At 33.9% G+C, this 17,171-nt stretch overlaps 1 protein-coding gene across 1 annotated transcript; it reads right to left on the reverse strand.

Annotated features, from left to right (window-relative positions):
* Positions 1–2,607: 2,607 nt before the first annotated feature.
* LOC113705548 (tryptophan N-monooxygenase CYP79A68-like) lies at positions 2,608–7,123 on the reverse strand. The gene is made up of 3 exons (XM_027227442.2): positions 6,131–7,123; positions 3,764–3,768; positions 2,608–3,226 (listed from the first exon to the last, which is right to left on the reverse strand). Exons 1-3 carry the CDS (start codon positions 7,121–7,123, stop codon positions 2,608–2,610), a joined length of 1,617 nt encoding a protein of 538 aa, XP_027083243.1.
* Positions 7,124–17,171: the final 10,048 nt, after the last annotated feature.

A 17,171-nucleotide genomic window follows, 5' to 3' on the forward strand; every position in this document is an offset into this window, starting at 1 on the left:
ACTCAAATCGAACTCTTGACCGATTTTCGATGCAATCGATTGAACAAACTAGTACAGTCTGAGTTTAAAAACAATGATTGATTGCAATTGCAACCTAGATAACACCATTTTTTTTTTTGGTCAAAAGGTAACACCATATGAAATTATCAAAAAGTAGCAATATCTCCTCAAAATAATGATTAAACCAGCCGATTCACGATGGCATCAAAGGACCCTCCAAGTTGATCTAAATTACGGTATAAACTGTCCACCAATTGAAACCAATTGAAATTCGCTTGACTATTTCATCTAATTCTTGGTTTAGTACCAAGTTTTTTTTTTTTTGGGTTAATATGATAAAAATTAGTTTAGCCCCCCTTATTTTAAGTACACAAATCCCTTATGTAAGTAAAGTTTGCAAAATATTACTCTCCTATATATTCTTAAGGTGTTAGCTAATCTCATTTATAATGTTCAACCAAACAAAGAAAATGGCATGACATTAATTAGAAGTGTGTAACTTGTGACTAGTCTTATAGTTATGTGTTTGTAGGCGTTTGCTACTGCTACTAGTGACTAATGGATGCTATTCAATGTAATTAATACTTTTACGTAAAAAATATAACGACATGGTAGAATCGAAGTGAATTGTAATAAAGCAGATCGGAATGGAATGTTAACATAATTTTTTTTTTAGTGCTACATGCAGAGACAAAACTCAAACATATGGACATTTACTAGGAGGGGAATGCCCGCGCATCGCGGGGGTGTTTGGTGCCTGTGGTTAAAAAAGATTTTACGGTAGTTCAAGCGAATATCAAAAAACTCACGCACATTGAGTAACAAAATATCTAATGTATACTGGGAGATGGAGAAGGAAATTATGCATGCTATCTTGCTCAGTTCATATATTTTGAAACAAATACTTGTATATGAACTTTTCATTAACAAGACTAAATGAACTTTAAACAGATACCCAAACGATTCAGAGAATGGCAATAAACAAAGTGATTATCTATTTAAAGATACATCTACACAATATTCTTGTTGATGAAAGTAGCCAACTATGGTGTAAGCTTTTTGATCAAAGTAGCCAACATTCTTGTTGATCGAAACCTATTCCAACAAAATCACACCATTTAAATTGTATAGAACAACCAACTTTGTGAGGAAACAATAATATCAACATTAAATTGCGCTAACAGAGTATCCAATTTTGGAATGAAAGCATTTAGCTAACAATAGAAATTACAATTTTACAAAGCAAATCATACCTTTGAAAAAAAGAATGAAAACTCACCTCAAGTTGAACCACCAAGAATAACTTCACCAGAGAACCATATTGAAATCCAGAGTACAATGGCAATACAAATAAGTATTTACCGGAAGATGAAAGAAACATAACGGAAGAATGTGAAGGGACAAACATTTGAAGAATTGAAGTTGAAACTAATGCTCAATCATAAATTTTTTAATAAACTACATTGTCCTTACTTTAATTGAGATGAAAATGACGTTTGAAGTTCTTCAAGTTATAATAGCAAAGTAACAATAATAATTGATACAAACCAAAATAAATGTCTCTGCAAGGACATTTAAGTAATTACATCAATAAAGAAGCTATTATGAGTTGTACCCATTGTAGAAAAGATGACTAAATAATCTCACATTCCCAAACTACCCAAACCTTTGAACAAATCATCACTGCATCTTTTAGAATACAAGGACATTTCAGTAAACACAATAATACACATGCTATCTAAAGTAGTACCCAATACTATAATTACACACAAAACAATCTCACAATCCCAAAATACCCATACTCTTGCGGTTGAAATTCAAAGCCATTCTTTGATCCAAACTAATTCTTATATAGTATAAGGAATTGTACACATCTCCCCAAGGATTGTTCTAACACATAAATATGCATAGTCAAGTTGATTCCAAATCCCTTGAGGTACTAAGATCCCATTGAATCATTTTCCTCTTCTGAAAGTACATCCTTTCTCTTTATAATCCTATTTCACATTGACATTAGAATTCAAAATCAACCCATTTAGTCATGCATGCTATCAATTTTCACAAATTTAGTCCTTTAAATATGAAAAAATTAATTAAAAACTTGCAAGTTGAGGACAAGTAACAACACTTGTTTTTAGCTTTGGAATTTCTTTTATTATGATTTAAATCTTGCTTAATAATTATTTAATCAATTATTCTTATTCTAAAACTTTTGATTTACAATTTCATGATGATTATAAATTTGTCACTTTATTTTAATTGCCTAGAGTAGAAACTACCGTATCTTATAATCTTTTGATCTCAAAAATAGAGTTCCTTTTGAGAATCCAACTTTTCATTGAAACATCTTATTATTATATTTAGTTGTGGCATTCGATTAATTTACACATGATATCTTTAAATTCAAATTATTGACTTAGTAGATGTGCATTAGGAACAATAAAAGTTACTTATTTAAATAGCAAAAATAGAAAACATTTGTTGATTTTAAATATGATTCTTTTGTTGGTACATCACAAAAGTGAAAACATGACATTAGTAATAGTAGGATAGAGGGTAGACATGAAGACGATACAGAAAAAGTTAAATCGTTGAGAATGTAACATCCTAGTTGAACTGTGGGAATCGTGGTTCAGCAACTGCAAAGAGAGGTTTGGCAAGGAAGCCAGCATCCTTGCCCTCTGCTAAATTAATTTGTGAAAGACCTGATGGAATCTTCCAGTTAAAGCATTGAAGAAGTCTGGCCAGCAACATTACAGTGAGTGTGGAACCCAGGAGGACTCCCGGACATCCACGTCTTCCGGTGCTGAAGGAAAACATGTTGAATTCTGGATCGTTCAGATCTATTCTAGCATCATCCATGTGATTCATGTGGCGTTCAGGCTTGAACTTTAGCGAATCCTCCCAAACTCGAGGATTACGGCCAAGTCCTGGACGGCTCAAGATAACATGGCTACCTTTCGGGATGAAGTAGCCACCAACAACGGTGTCCTGTGTAGATACATGAGGAACATTAAAGGGTGCATATGGATGGAGCCGAAAGGCCTCTTTTGCGCAGGCCTTCACATATTTCAGCCTCGCAAGGTCAGATTCTTGGACAAGTCTATCCTTTCCAACCACGGCGTCTATCTCTTCTGTGGCTTTTTGAAGCATTTCAGGTTGATTTAGCATCTCTGCTAATGCCCATTCCACAGCATTTGATGGATTATCGACTGTTGCAAAGTTCCTGTGGAGCATCACAGTAAAGTTAAAAGTGAAACGAATAATCCTTATTTTCCAAATTCAATAGCCGATTCTCTACAACAACATCATATTGCAAGTTGCATTTTGGTGGTGACTAAGGCTCATTGAGATTCCATCCTTTCTGATTTCAGTTAATCAACAAACTTGGGATTTTTTTTGTGTTTGGATATTGTCAAAGCGTGGCTGATGGGCTTGAGCTCACATAAACCACATCATTAAAACGTGGGTGAACAAGATGATGTCATCTTACATCATCTTTTGTACATCATTTGATGTGGTGGGGACATGGTTTTACGTCACCTTTTGTACATCATTTTATCTTAAGTTGTACAAATCAACGAGGTGGGGCATTTGCGAGTAGGCCTATACTCCCCACGATTGATTTTGTACCAGCTTTTATTCTTGTGCCAGTCTATCCACATTTGACCTAACTTCCAGTAGAATCTCCATATTGTTAAGTACTATTTTTAACTGTTCGGGTTTCAAATAGAATTCCCCCCCATCAACTCTTCCAAAACACATTTCCTTCACACACAAATTATAAACTCTTTTTTTTCTTTATTGAACAATTAATATCTCTTACTCTTTTTTTCTTTTTGCTTTGAAGAAAATATGTATCTCAATTTCCAAAAATTTCAATTTAATTGTGAACTCTGATGGCATGTGTTTTTTTCCCTTAGGTGTGAGACGAGCACGTATTTTTTTCACCATTTTCATAGGGTCTTGAAATAAAAATATGTCACTTTAGGATGTTATGCATGGCTTTTGGAGTTAGAAAAAAATTATGTTAAAAGGCACTAACTGATAAGGAGGTGAGTAAGCTGTTGGATAATATGAGGGAGGCCCAAAGTGGTAAGTATCTAGGTCTACCTATGACTATAGGAAGAGATAAGAACCAGGTGTTTGGGACCTTTGGGTACCTGAAAGACAAGATAAATAGCAAGTTGCAAGGGTGGAAACACAAGCTGCTCAGTCAAGGGGGTAAAGAGATTCTGATGGAATCTGTAATCATGGCCATGTCTAATTACATAATGTCTTGCTTCAAACTCCCTAGAGGGTTGTGTAAGGAGATTAGTGCTAGGTTAGCTAGGTTTTGGTGGGGAGGGGGGAATCGAAAAGAAGATGCATTGGGTCAAATGGAGCAAGCTGTCAGATGTGAAGGGTAGAGGGGGGGTTGGGTTTTAGGGACTTAGAGATTCTCAATCTAGCTTTGCTTGCGAAGCAAATTTGGAGAGTCATCACTAGTCCAAATTTGCTAGTAAGCAAAGTTTTGAAAGCAAAGTACATGAAAGAGGGAAACTGGATAGAAACACAACCCCCGCCCACGGATTCTTGGTGCTGGAAAAGTATCCACAAGGGGGGAGAGTTATTGCAACAAGGGCTATGGAAGAGGGTGGGAGATGGTAGAACAGTGAGGATTTGGGAGGATAAGTGGATACCTGGATCGATCAATGGTTGCGTATCAACTCCAAGACCAACAAGCTGCCCACTCGTATATGTCCATGAATTAATTGAGGATGGGAGGTGGAAATCTGATCTTCTGCAGCTGTGGTTCAGGAGTGAAGACATCACTCTCATCTCCAGCATCCCTCTTAGTATTTTTGGCAGGAAAGACAGGTTTTATTGGCAGTATAGCCAATCTGGAAGTTACACAGTAAAGACTGGCTATGCTGTCGTAAAAGGGACAGTTGCCAACATGAGGAGCAAAACGGCACATGAACCTGAAATGAGTTGGGAAATTAGGAAACATACGGTATGGAAAAGGCTGTGGAGTTTGAATATCAAGCTGAAACTAAAACACTTCCTATGGAGATGCCTACAAAATGCCTTGCCTGCAAATGAAACACTTTTTAAGAGGATAGGAAAGGGAAGTAACATATGTTCCTGCTGTGGTGACAATGCTGAAGCCATTGAACATATGTTATTCTTTTGCCCAACTGCCAAAGTGGTGTGGGAACTTGCTCCAGTGAAATGGGACGGGATAGCTGAACTACAAGGCAACTTTTGGAACTGGTGGGTTGCTGTGATGCAATCAGCAAAGGAGGCGCATGGCCTGGACAGAATCCAGCTTACGGTTAGCATTTTATGGCAAGTGTGGAAGGCTAGAAACAAAATGACTTTCCAAGCTGAGAGGGGGAATGCAAAACTGATTGTCGGCAAAGCTCACAGTAAATGGCTTGAGTATGAAGCTTGCAATGAAACCAATGGAAGACCAGCTACACTAGCAGAGGAGAATGGGCAATCACAACAGAAATGGGAACCACCTAAAGAAGGATAAGGATAAACACGGATGCGGCACTCTCAGCTAAGATGGTCCGGACAGGCCTGGGGATCATTGCGCGGAATTGGCGTGGAAAGATAGTGAAAGCTAAAGGCATCGTGACATGGAGGAGAGGAGTACCAGCAATCGAGGAAGCAATGGCAATAAGGAGTGCGTTGGAAATGGCCACAAATGCAGGATGGACTACAATAGAGGTCCAATCTGATTGCAAATGTGTGGTAAGCCTAATCAACTCAAGCAATAGACAAGATTGTAAGCTGCAAACGATCCTGGATGACATTGAAGACTTGAAGAAGAACTTTGACTGTTGTGTGTTTTTGTTTATTCCCAGGACTGTTAATAATTATAGCCATGCTTTGGCTCAATTTGCAGTTAAGTCAGTTAGGATAATTGAATGGGAGGGATCATTCCCATCTTGGTTATCAGAACTAGCTAGGAAAGATATGGGGGTAGTTACCCCATTTTGTAATTAACTCTTGTAATTTCAAGTGTTAATATATATAAAATTGGTATCGTTTGTCAAAAAAAAAAGATAAGGAGCTAAAGTTTAATTATTGTTTAAGAAATTGTTTATGTAACCAAGCAGCAGGATAGAGGATTCCTTACAGTAATTTGTGCTCTGATCTCCTCAGTTGTTAATAGCGGTCTGCCATTGTTATTTTTGAGCCTGATTAGGACATCAAGAAGGTCTTCTTCCTCATTTTTTAGGCCACTCTCCCACATTTTAATCCTTTTCTCAATTTCAGGATCTTGGTGCTTTCGTACACATGCAATGGCCATAGTAAGAACCTTTCTGTGGCCATCAAAATCAAAAATCTTCATCCAGGGCATGTAATCGGATAAGCTGAATGCATACAAGTGAGCAAGCAGTTTGAAGAGTGCATTAATATGTTCAACTTCCTCAGCACCTGGTCCTCCATCATCCATTCCTTTCCCGAAGAATCTCTTGTTGAAAATCATCTTTCTAATCACATTTCCGAAGTAGTGTCGGGTAGCCAATCTTATGTCCACTACCCCACCACTGGCGTCGTCCTTGCACTGATTGTAAACATAATTAACCAAATGATCTGCTTCCTCTGTTCGCTTGCTATGAAGCCATTGGTGTTTAGCAGGTGAGAGCACACTGGAAACGATTATTCTCTTCATTTTCTTGTATTGATCGCCCAAAGGTGAAAGGATTGTCGTCAAGTATCCTTCACTACTAAGTTCTGCAGACATGCAAACAGGTCTGTTGGAGAAAATTGAGTCATGTTTCTTGAAGAACTCGCGAGCGAGCTCAGGAGAAGTGACAGAAATGACATGAACACCGAAAATGCGGAAACAAGCGATTTCGGTATTCATATCATCCATGACTTTGCGTATCCATCGATGTGTTGGTCTGTTTCTCAGCATTTGGAAAATGCAACCAAAGAAAGGCAAGGAGTTTGGGCCAAGAGGGAGAGGGAATCGAGGTTTGTTGTTCTTTAGACAAATCATTATCCATTTGTCCATCGTAAAGACCAACAAAACCAGAGCCATGAATCCTGAGAAATATGGGATCCATGACATTGAGGCAAATCTCAAGCTTGAATCAACACGAAGACCGGATGTGTAATTCATCACTTAAGACAGTATGAAAGGGTTATTAGGCTGTGTAAGCTTGTTTATTCTTATTACACAGTCTAAGGTGTGGTGTAGGCAATTGTTGTTGATGGTCTGTAAAGAGTGCGATCATGCGAGCTTTTATAGGAGAGACTCAAGCTATTCAATACGCGGCCAACTTGAAAGAAAAACTTTGAAACTTCATTATTGGATTGTTAGATTTTACTAGCAAGGAAATTTACGAATAAATATTTTTTTTTCTAAAAACCCTTGAAAACTCTTCATATTGCTACTACATTCATTAGTTATTACAATCACAAACTCTAGTTGCAAACATTTTGAAATTCATATCCACAAGTCTTGCACTTTATGTAGTATTAGTTAGAATAAGTCACATCAAAATTACAATAATTTCTCTTAATCTTTCTCTAATTTTAGTTTATTTGTTTGTGGACCGTGAATCAGTTGAAATTAATTTAAGAAATATGGCACTCTATTTTTAGATATTTTTAGCGTAAAAAGTTAGGATATCATTAGTAGAATTAAGTAGTAACCACGACTCTGCACGGGGCCAAACAAAAGTGTAGGTTTGGGATAGGTAAAGAGAAATCCAAATTCTCTCATAAGTAAGTTCAATCTTTTTACCAATATAAATTCAGTGTCTAAACTTTTATTTTTTTTAGATAATATATTATCTAAACATATATTCTTTTTTGTCATTGAAGTCTTTTAGAGCCAATGTCAGTATCACCAACAGTGAGACAAATGTCAAGAACAAGTCATGTCACGTCGTTCAATTTAAATTAATCATGCTCAACAGTTCTTCAATAATTGGGTTGTTTTACCACCTAATCACTAGTGTATTAGTAAAGAGATAGGGGCACAACCACAACCATCGTTGTTCTAATAAATTCATGCTCTGAATCAATTATGCAATATATCAACATGTCTACCCAAATAAAATTAAAAAAAAAAAATCCCAACTGAGTCGTATCATTTTACCATTTTGTTGTTCTGTAAAAGAGCAAGAATTATTTATTTGCACCACTTAAAGTAGTTATTTCCCTAAAGAATACAGCATAAGTACGTGAGTTCGCTAAAGAATACGTTAGGTCTATTTACGTAGTTAAATTTTCAGGACAGAAAGAGAATATGTTTTGTCAATTTCAAATCTAGAATAATTGTTGCTATTGATAGACTGCTTTGCAAAATAATTTTCCTTCTAGAAAATAATCCTAAATAATACTCTTCCAAACGTTATTCTGTTACTAATCTGTTTGTTTACACGCAGTCTCCTAATCAAAGGGAAGAAATGTCACTTGCAATATTTTATTCCACTCTCTTTCTTTTTCACTTAGGTATATGTCCTGCCTATTTGTTTTTTGCAGCCATTCTTCCTACAGTCTTCTTGATTGTGTCTTATCCAAGTTCCTTTCTTTATTTCTCGTCATATGCAATTCGTCATATTTGGTGGTCAAAAGGATCTACAAATATGAATTTAGTTTTTATATTTAGGTTTTTTACACAAGGCGGATTATTCTTGTCCATTAGCATCAGTCTCATAATTTGTGGATAATTTTCATAAAATTGGGCAAAATTAAGCTCCTCACTTAATACACTGTAAACAAGTTTTCAAAAGTTAAAATTGACAGGCTTAAGCTTGTAAGGCAAATAATGATTATAGTTTAATGTGCACTGAAAAAGTTTTATTGGAATGGGGAAAGAGAAATGCAAAAAACTCTCCTTCATAGTGAACCAAGAAAGAAAATTTAACCAGGTCACACTTGGCATCAAAATTAACATATTATATGAACCAAGATAGTTAATGGTAACAAGAGCAAAAAAAAAAAAAAAAAACCATGAATTTACAACAATTGATGTCTAAAAATTCTCAGTGATGGCATTTTATTATACACGTGGCAAAAAAAAAGTTACACGTAATTACAACTATTTAAGAAATTTCCTAACATCATAAAATTTCACAAGGTACAATAGAGAAAGAATTTTACTAACCTTTGAAATTGTAGATAAGTAAATTTGTGGAACTGAATTATCACTAAGGATTCATGGTTGTATAATAACGAATAAGTTTTCAAGAGTAGTTATCGACATTTTTTTTCAACATAGAGAGTATCCTAATTTTGCCAAACTAATCTCCATGCGCCTGTGCATCCCGTTTCCTAATAATACACAAACGGTAAAGAGGTAACTCGAACACATGACCTCGAAACCTAACTAGACTATCTCGAGACCATCCGAACCAACCCCAAGGAGCAGTTATTGACATTTTAAAAGGATGAGACAATAGACCAAAAAAAAAAAAAGGAGAGGGAGAGTAGGAAAAGAAGAGATTAATTCAAGGAAAGAACCTCCCAACAAGAAAGACCACAAGAGAAAGTCTGCACATGATTATTTTTCCATATCGGGACTACAATTATTCTACATGGCAATGAATAGATTAACAAAGGAATAAAATTTGAAAATGCATCAATTTGAAAATTATTTTCAAGAAGAAGATTATTGTGGCAAAAAAACTCGCTATTGACAAGGAACTAAATTTCGAAATTGATATTCACCAAAATAGACGGGATGTTCTGATCGTTTTATTCCATAAAGATCTCAAAGTAAATGTCTGGATCTAATGCATCTATTTGTACATCTTTTTCACTAATGGAAATCTTTCTAATATTCTAACATGGCCCAGGTTGGTGGCCTTCACTGCACTTGGATGGGTGCCCGCCTAAGGTTTATCAAAGTGGCAGAGCGTACTCTAACAAATTATTTAATTATTTTAAAATTTTAACAAATTTAACATGTGCCATTTTTAAAATTATTTAATTATTTTAAAATTTTAACAAATTCAATATTATCCAATGGTTATTGTTTGCTAAATTCAAACTTCAAATCCCAACATAACACGGGAAGTAAATTTGAATGTCTAGATCCTGACTTTATTTTAATAATTTAAATTGTTTTTAATTATTTACAATTCCGTGCCATGCATGTACACGGAACATAAAAGTAGTAAAGGGATAGATGTACAGGAAAATCAACTCCAGTTTAATAAGCAAATCTAAATTTCATAGCAACCAAACAGAAAACTACCAAGTACTACGGGATCCACTAAAAGGTTACTAGAGCTACTTTGAGCTGATTGTATGGGGATTACTCCTCCAAGAATTTTTGCTTGCAATAGATAGGGCCTTAGGCGCTCCATAAAATCCCCAAAAAAAAAAAAAAATCTACCAAGTATTACATAATTGGGACAAAAGTAGCATCAGATATTTCAATTTTTCATGAACTTAAAATCCAAGTTCCATATTGAAAATATTGAAAGTATCATCAGTTTTTTTCATTTGTTTATTAGGGTAAGATCTTGTTCAGATTTTGCAATTTCCTGGTCATTTCACCATATCTCAGCATTGATTTTAAACTTGAACCAATTGGATAAAAGATCTAATGGTATTAACATGCACATAGATTTATTGGACTGCTCGTGATTTATTTGATCTGTTAAAATTTCACAGTGTAATTTCTGTTATTTTCTAAACATGTTAAATCTAGTGACTTTTTAGACTAAATATTTTTGTGACATGTTCAGTGTATTTTGTACCATTAGTATAGATTTCATGAAATGAAATTTTTTCTTTTACCCAAAAAAGGGTTCCGTCATGCTACTCCCAGCCTTCCTCCAAAACTAAAGATATGTTAACATGTTGTGTAGGATAGATAATTGTTTCGTACCTCACTTAATTTATCCGCAACTCCAAGTCAAAATTATCAAGGCCCCTCATTTTAAGCGTTTAACAATCTGTCTATCGACATGTTATTAGGATGGAATTGCAGAATTATTTTATGATAAAGAATGAGATTAAGAACGAAGATTGACATTGGTGCGTGTTGACTAGTCAGATGTCTTGTCCAAACTCGCTTTGGCTTCCTCGTACAACAAATGGACGGTTCGTCTCTCATTTCTCCATGATAGTGAAATGAAGTGTTAATCATCTGCCATGATAGTGAAATGAAGTGTAGTGTTAATCATCTGCCATGATAGTGAAATGAAGTATTAAACATCTAATAGAGATCAAATAAAACCATAATTTTCTTCTGTAGCATATTTGTTTACATGAAAAGAGATTGTATATGTCCTAAAAGTAAGTGTGTAAGTAGCTCAATCTTCTTAATGAACTACTAATTTTGTAAATGAAATTTTTTGGGAACTTCAAGAACTGTTTTTAAAGCACCTTATGATTCTTTTTTCTTTTTTAGTTTTTGTTCTTTTCATTTTGTCCATTTTTTTGGCCATAAAGTATTGAAGGATTAATTGCATTAGCTTGTCAGACTACTCATAGATATTTTGAAACATTACTCCAATTTTTGAATTGATACTCTATTATTTGTTAAGACAACTATAATTCAATTTTTTAATCTAAGGTAGTCCCTTGACCTTAATTCAGAGTTGCTAAAAACAGTGTAGGAAGTTACTAAATACTCATCTATGAATAATTTATAGAGCGATAATCTGTAATTTTGTTAATTAGTTGTAAGTTGAAACCTACATGAAACACATATGGTACTGCCAAATTTCAAGTAACACCAGATTTTAAGTTTCACATTATTGATCACATATGGTACTGCCAGATTTTAAGTTTCACTAGTAACTTTTATTGACAAAATAAACGGGAAAAGCAAACAAGAGCCCTTGATCCCTTTCTCTTTTTAAATTCTTCCTTCAATTCTTGCCTCTTTCTTTTACAGACATACTTGGCACTTTCTTCTCCTCTTCACAATCATGCAAGAAAATATACAAAACAATCCTTCCGTCACTATGGTGGGAACTTGGCATAAACGAACAGCATTTTCACGTTTCACCTAACTTTCCCTTAAAAGAAATATAAATTTATCAACTTTTAATTATCATCAGATAAGGTAACTTTATGATGCTAAATTGCTAATGTAAGGATCCAACAATTTTACTTAGCTATGTATATTATTCTTATTTTATCTTCTCTGGCTTCAGTTGTTGAACAGAATTGTAGATTCTTTTTTTCTTATTACACGTTAGAGGGAAACGCAAATTTGATCCTCAGTGATTGGCACTTGTATAGTTTTGGTCCCTAAAGTTTTAGCAAAAACAAATCTAGTTTCCAATGTTTGGTACCTAGTACAATTTTAGTCGTTAAAGTTTCGTCAAATCAAATTTGGTCCCCATTGTTATCAATTTGAAGCAGATTTAGGATAATTGGTGAATTTTTCCAACTATTGACAGAATTAGTCATGTGCATTCACATGTTTATTAAATTAAGCAAATATAACAAGAAAAACGAGCAATAAAAATATCTCACATGATGGCATGTTAATAATTAATTGATTAAGAAACAAAAAAAAATAAAATTGTTAATCTATATGAAAAAAATGAAGTATTACAATTTTTTTAATAAGTTGGGATAGAGTGTGAAAATAAGTTATGAATCAATGAACTGAGTGGTCTGACTAGTTTTAGTTTTGGGCAAAAATCTAAATGGCCTTATGCTATCTAGTTGGTTGACTTATAGCCTCCAACTATTAAATGCATACTTATGCCCCTCAAACTTGTAAAATTATATATTTTTCACCCTTTCAGTTAGAGATAATTTTAGAAACCTCCCCTAATAATTATAATAATATCACCTGGCACCTTTGAAGTTTCAAAAATATCACTCAATTTCCATACTAGTGAGATAGGACCACAAGTTACTATCATAGTATATAAATTGACAAAATTATTGTTACTACTTTAACAATTTTTAGGCAAAACATTATGGAAAAGAAAATTTTTAGACAAAACATGTAAATCTTACATTATAATCAATTTGGTAGAAAATTCTATATAAGACAACAAAAAAGGATAGAATTGGGAGAAAAATATCTCTCTCTCTCGTTACAAGATTATTGTAAGAATTTTTAATGATGGAAGAGTAAGATTGTTACAAAAAGTATGGTTTTAGGAGAGGTTATTGATATTTTTTTGAAACTTCAAAGATGCAAAGTAATATTAACATAAATTTCCTAGAGGTTTCTAAAATTATCTTTGGCTAAAAAAGTGGAGAATATACCTTTTTCCAAGTTCAAGAGACTATGCACTTAATAGTTGAACGACAAAAAGTCGACCAACTTAATAGTTTGAGGGCCATGTAGGTTCTTTGCCCTTTAATTTCTCAGATGAAAAAAATTTCTTCTTTTTACTAGTTAATTAATTAGCATATGAGTTATTAGTCCTTGCTATATAAAGTTAGCTACTATTTTGCTTCTTTATTATGAAATTTAATTTCACGGATGCATAACTAGACATGAAAATTTTGTCTATAATTTGGAAAAAAACTTCAAATGTCCTAAATCTACTTTGAATTGGATACATTGAGAATCAAATTTGCTCTTATCAAAACTTTAGGGACTAAAATTGCACATTTACTAAACATTGAGGACCAAATTTACTTTTACCAAAACTTTTAGAACTAAAACAGCATATAGACTAAAGATTGGGAACTAAAACTTCGTTTCTTCCTTAACACATTATTAATGACTAGTGGTTGAGGTACACCTAATGTATGTACAACTAAGTGTCTGTTTGATAACATAAAAAAGTGCTGAAACTGAATTCATTCAAACATTCAGATGTTTTGGGTGTTTGATAAATAAAAATTTTTTTGCTAAACTTATTAAGTGGTGCTAAATTTATATGCATTTTTTCCAGCACAAAAATCGTAACTGAATGCTTAATTTGATAAGAATCAAGAGATTTACTTCAACTACTTTATCTTATCTACCAAATCTATCATTGTTTGTTAATTACATTCAAAATCCTTATCTAATTAAACAACTTAATATTTTCTATCCAAAATTCTTATCTAATTAAACAACCTGACATTCTCTGTCTAAAGGCTTTCTACTTCTTTTTTCTCCCTATTTAATGACTTTTTTTACAATTTCTCCATACTCCTCACATCTGTCTACTCTTTAATTTTTTCCATCTTTCTACTCTTTCATAATTTTGTCATTTTTTCCTCCCAATTTTTTTTTATTGCTACAGTACTCACCGATCTCAAATTCATTATTTCCAATTGATTATTTGTTGTTTTGCATCAACATTTTTCCATTGAAGTAATTAAATTTCTATATAATTTGGTGTGAATTTAAAACTTGTTTATTGCAGCTTTCTTTTGCTTATATATGGACTTTTTTTTTATCAAACTCTGATTTAAAAATATATTTTCACCAATATTTGGACTTTTCCATAATATATTTCTTCTTTTATAGTACTTTGATTTAAAAATAAATATTGTCATTTTCATACCTAACAATTTTAAACTAATTAAATCATAGGTTCTATTTCCTTTTTGGATTAAAAGATAGAAAGGCAAAATTGTACAATTTAGCTTATTAAGCATTAAGTTATAAATGTTTATCAAATAGTATAAATATGTTCAGCATTAAGATTCAGATATTCAAATATCTCTTTTTAGTGCTTAATATTCAGCAAATTAATTGTTTCAGTATTCAGAATTCAGAATTCAAATTCAGTTTTATCAAACGGAGCCTAAGAAAAAGATACTGAAAAAGATTAGAATTATTATTTGTTGGAAAGTAATAGTTTAGAATAGTTCAAATGCATTGTAGTATTTTAGAAAAGTGGTAGTTTTTTTGTTAGAGAAGTGGTAGTTAATTCATAGATTTGGTGTGGTCGGATAGTTGAAATGGTATAACTGCCTTTAGAAATAAGGATAAATTAGGCAATACATTAAATGATACAATTTATTTACACCAAACCCCTCCCTCCCACTTTACATATAGTGTATATAGTATAGTAAGATATGTTTGCAACAAGTACTCTCTTTAATTTGTGGCACGTTTTTCCTTCTCAAATTATAAGAAACTAATCAACTTTAAAAATCAAACTCAATTCACCTTTTCTAAACTACTAAAAGAAAAAACAATGGAAATGACACTATAAAGGTACACCATAGGTTGGTCTAATGGTCAAAGCAGGGTTTTTTAGAGTCTTTCCTGCCATCAAATTCACTTAGCTATACCTTGGAACGTTAATTCAAAATTTCAAACTCTTTTTTGGTAATAAAAAAAAATGAATTGTCGCTATAATATGATTAATTGATCTCCCACGTGATCACAATTTAGAAGAATCCCTGTTATTCTTGATTTTGATGATCACAAAATACTTTGAAATGTTTATCTAATTCTCTTCAAATATAAGTGTTTTGCTTTTAAGAGAATCAGGTACAAAGGTGTCAAGGAAAGAAAATCAACCAAAAGAAGAAGCAAAAACAGGGCACTCATGTCGGACGTCCTAAAGGAAGCTATCGGACGTCCGAAAGAATGAAGAACATCAAGAAGGAAACTCTGTCGGACGCTCATAAGGAAGCATCGGACGTCCGGGAGGATCGGACGCACGCTTCGGACGCACATCGATCGTATCGGACGTCCGAGAAATTTTGCAAAGTTTTGATGACTCTCTGACGACGTTCGGACGTAGATGCTGTCGGACGATAATATCCCATCGGACGTCCGAACGACAATTTGGCTGATTTTCAGACGATGGGATCGGACGGTGATTAATCTGTCGGACGTCCGACGGCCCCAACGGCTAGTTGACTCTTCATCTGCCTACTATCCGTTGGAAGCATTATTGAATCCCATTTTTGGTTCCCTTTAAATACAAACGATTCTGAACCAGTGAGGGACTTTTGCATACTTTGTTTACAAGATCTCAAGAGATATTTTAGCTAGAAAATAGTTTCCTAAGCAAGATTTGTTCTCCAAGTGGTGTGAATTTCTTGTAAGTACTTCTCTTGTGTTTGAAATTTTCAATAGTGTAGCTTTGTTGAGGGTTATCTGAGTGATAGTAAAACTTCATAACTTGACTAAGTAAGGCTTGGGGCAAGGAGGAAGTGATTCCTCTATTGTACATTGAGTTGATTATTGTTCACCAAAGAGAAGGTGCTCATCCTTGTGATTGGTCTTTAAGTTTGAGGAAAGCTTGGTAGACAATCGGTTTGATACTCTATCTTATTCTTTTTGTTCAATAAAATTCTCATTGCTTATATATATATTCTTAATTCTGATCAACATTGTTCTCTTCTTTAAATTTATTTGATTGATCACTGCTAGAAAAGAAGGTAAATTTTTTATTAAGGAAAAAGTGCATAAACTCAATTAAGTTTTTAATCAACCTAATTCACCCCCCTCTTAGGTTGTCTTTGGGCCTTACAATTGGTATCAGAGTTTGGTCTCCTAGAGATTAAGCTCAAACGGCTTTGAGTAAAGATGACAACCAATCATGCCATGTTTGTTGAGGGGCAATCTGTCACTAGACCTCCCATGTTTACTGGTTCCAATTATGTTAGTTGGAAAGAAAGAATGATTATCTTTTTGCAATCCATTGATATTGAGTTATGGTTTATTGTGAATGAAGGACCGCATGATGCTAACATTCTTGATGCAGATACAGGTTTGTTTCGGCAAAAAATAAGAGTTGAATTGAATGCTCAAGATAAAATCAATCTCACATTGAATGCCAAAACCATGAATGTTCTTTATAGTGCTTTAGACTCAAATGAATCCATTCGAGTAAAAGGATGTAAATCTGTCAAATAAATGTGGGATAAACTAAGAGAAATTCATGAGGGTAGTGACAACGTGAGAGAACAAAAAAAGTCTATCTTGGTCACAAAGTATGAATCATTTAAAATAGAACCCCTTGAGAATATTGACAAAATATATTGCAGGTTCAATAACTTGATCAAAGATCTCGAGGTCTTGGGCAAAGAATACACCTTGGGAGAGAAAAATGAGAAAATTCTCAATGCATTGGACAAAGAATGGGAAAGTAAAGTGACTGCAATAGAGGAAACTAAGAATTTGAATTCTGTGCCTATTGAATCTCTCATTAACTCACTAACCTCCTATGAGTTGAAGTTGAAAACTAAAGTGCAGAAGGAAGAGGACGTGAGAGCAAAGAGAAACATAGCTCTAAAGGCAGCCCAAGGTGATGATGATCCAGCTTTGTTGGATG

Source organism: Coffea arabica, chromosome 8c (assembly GCF_036785885.1).
Source record: "Coffea arabica cultivar ET-39 chromosome 8c, Coffea Arabica ET-39 HiFi, whole genome shotgun sequence".
NCBI classification, from domain to species: domain Eukaryota; kingdom Viridiplantae; phylum Streptophyta; class Magnoliopsida; order Gentianales; family Rubiaceae; genus Coffea; species Coffea arabica.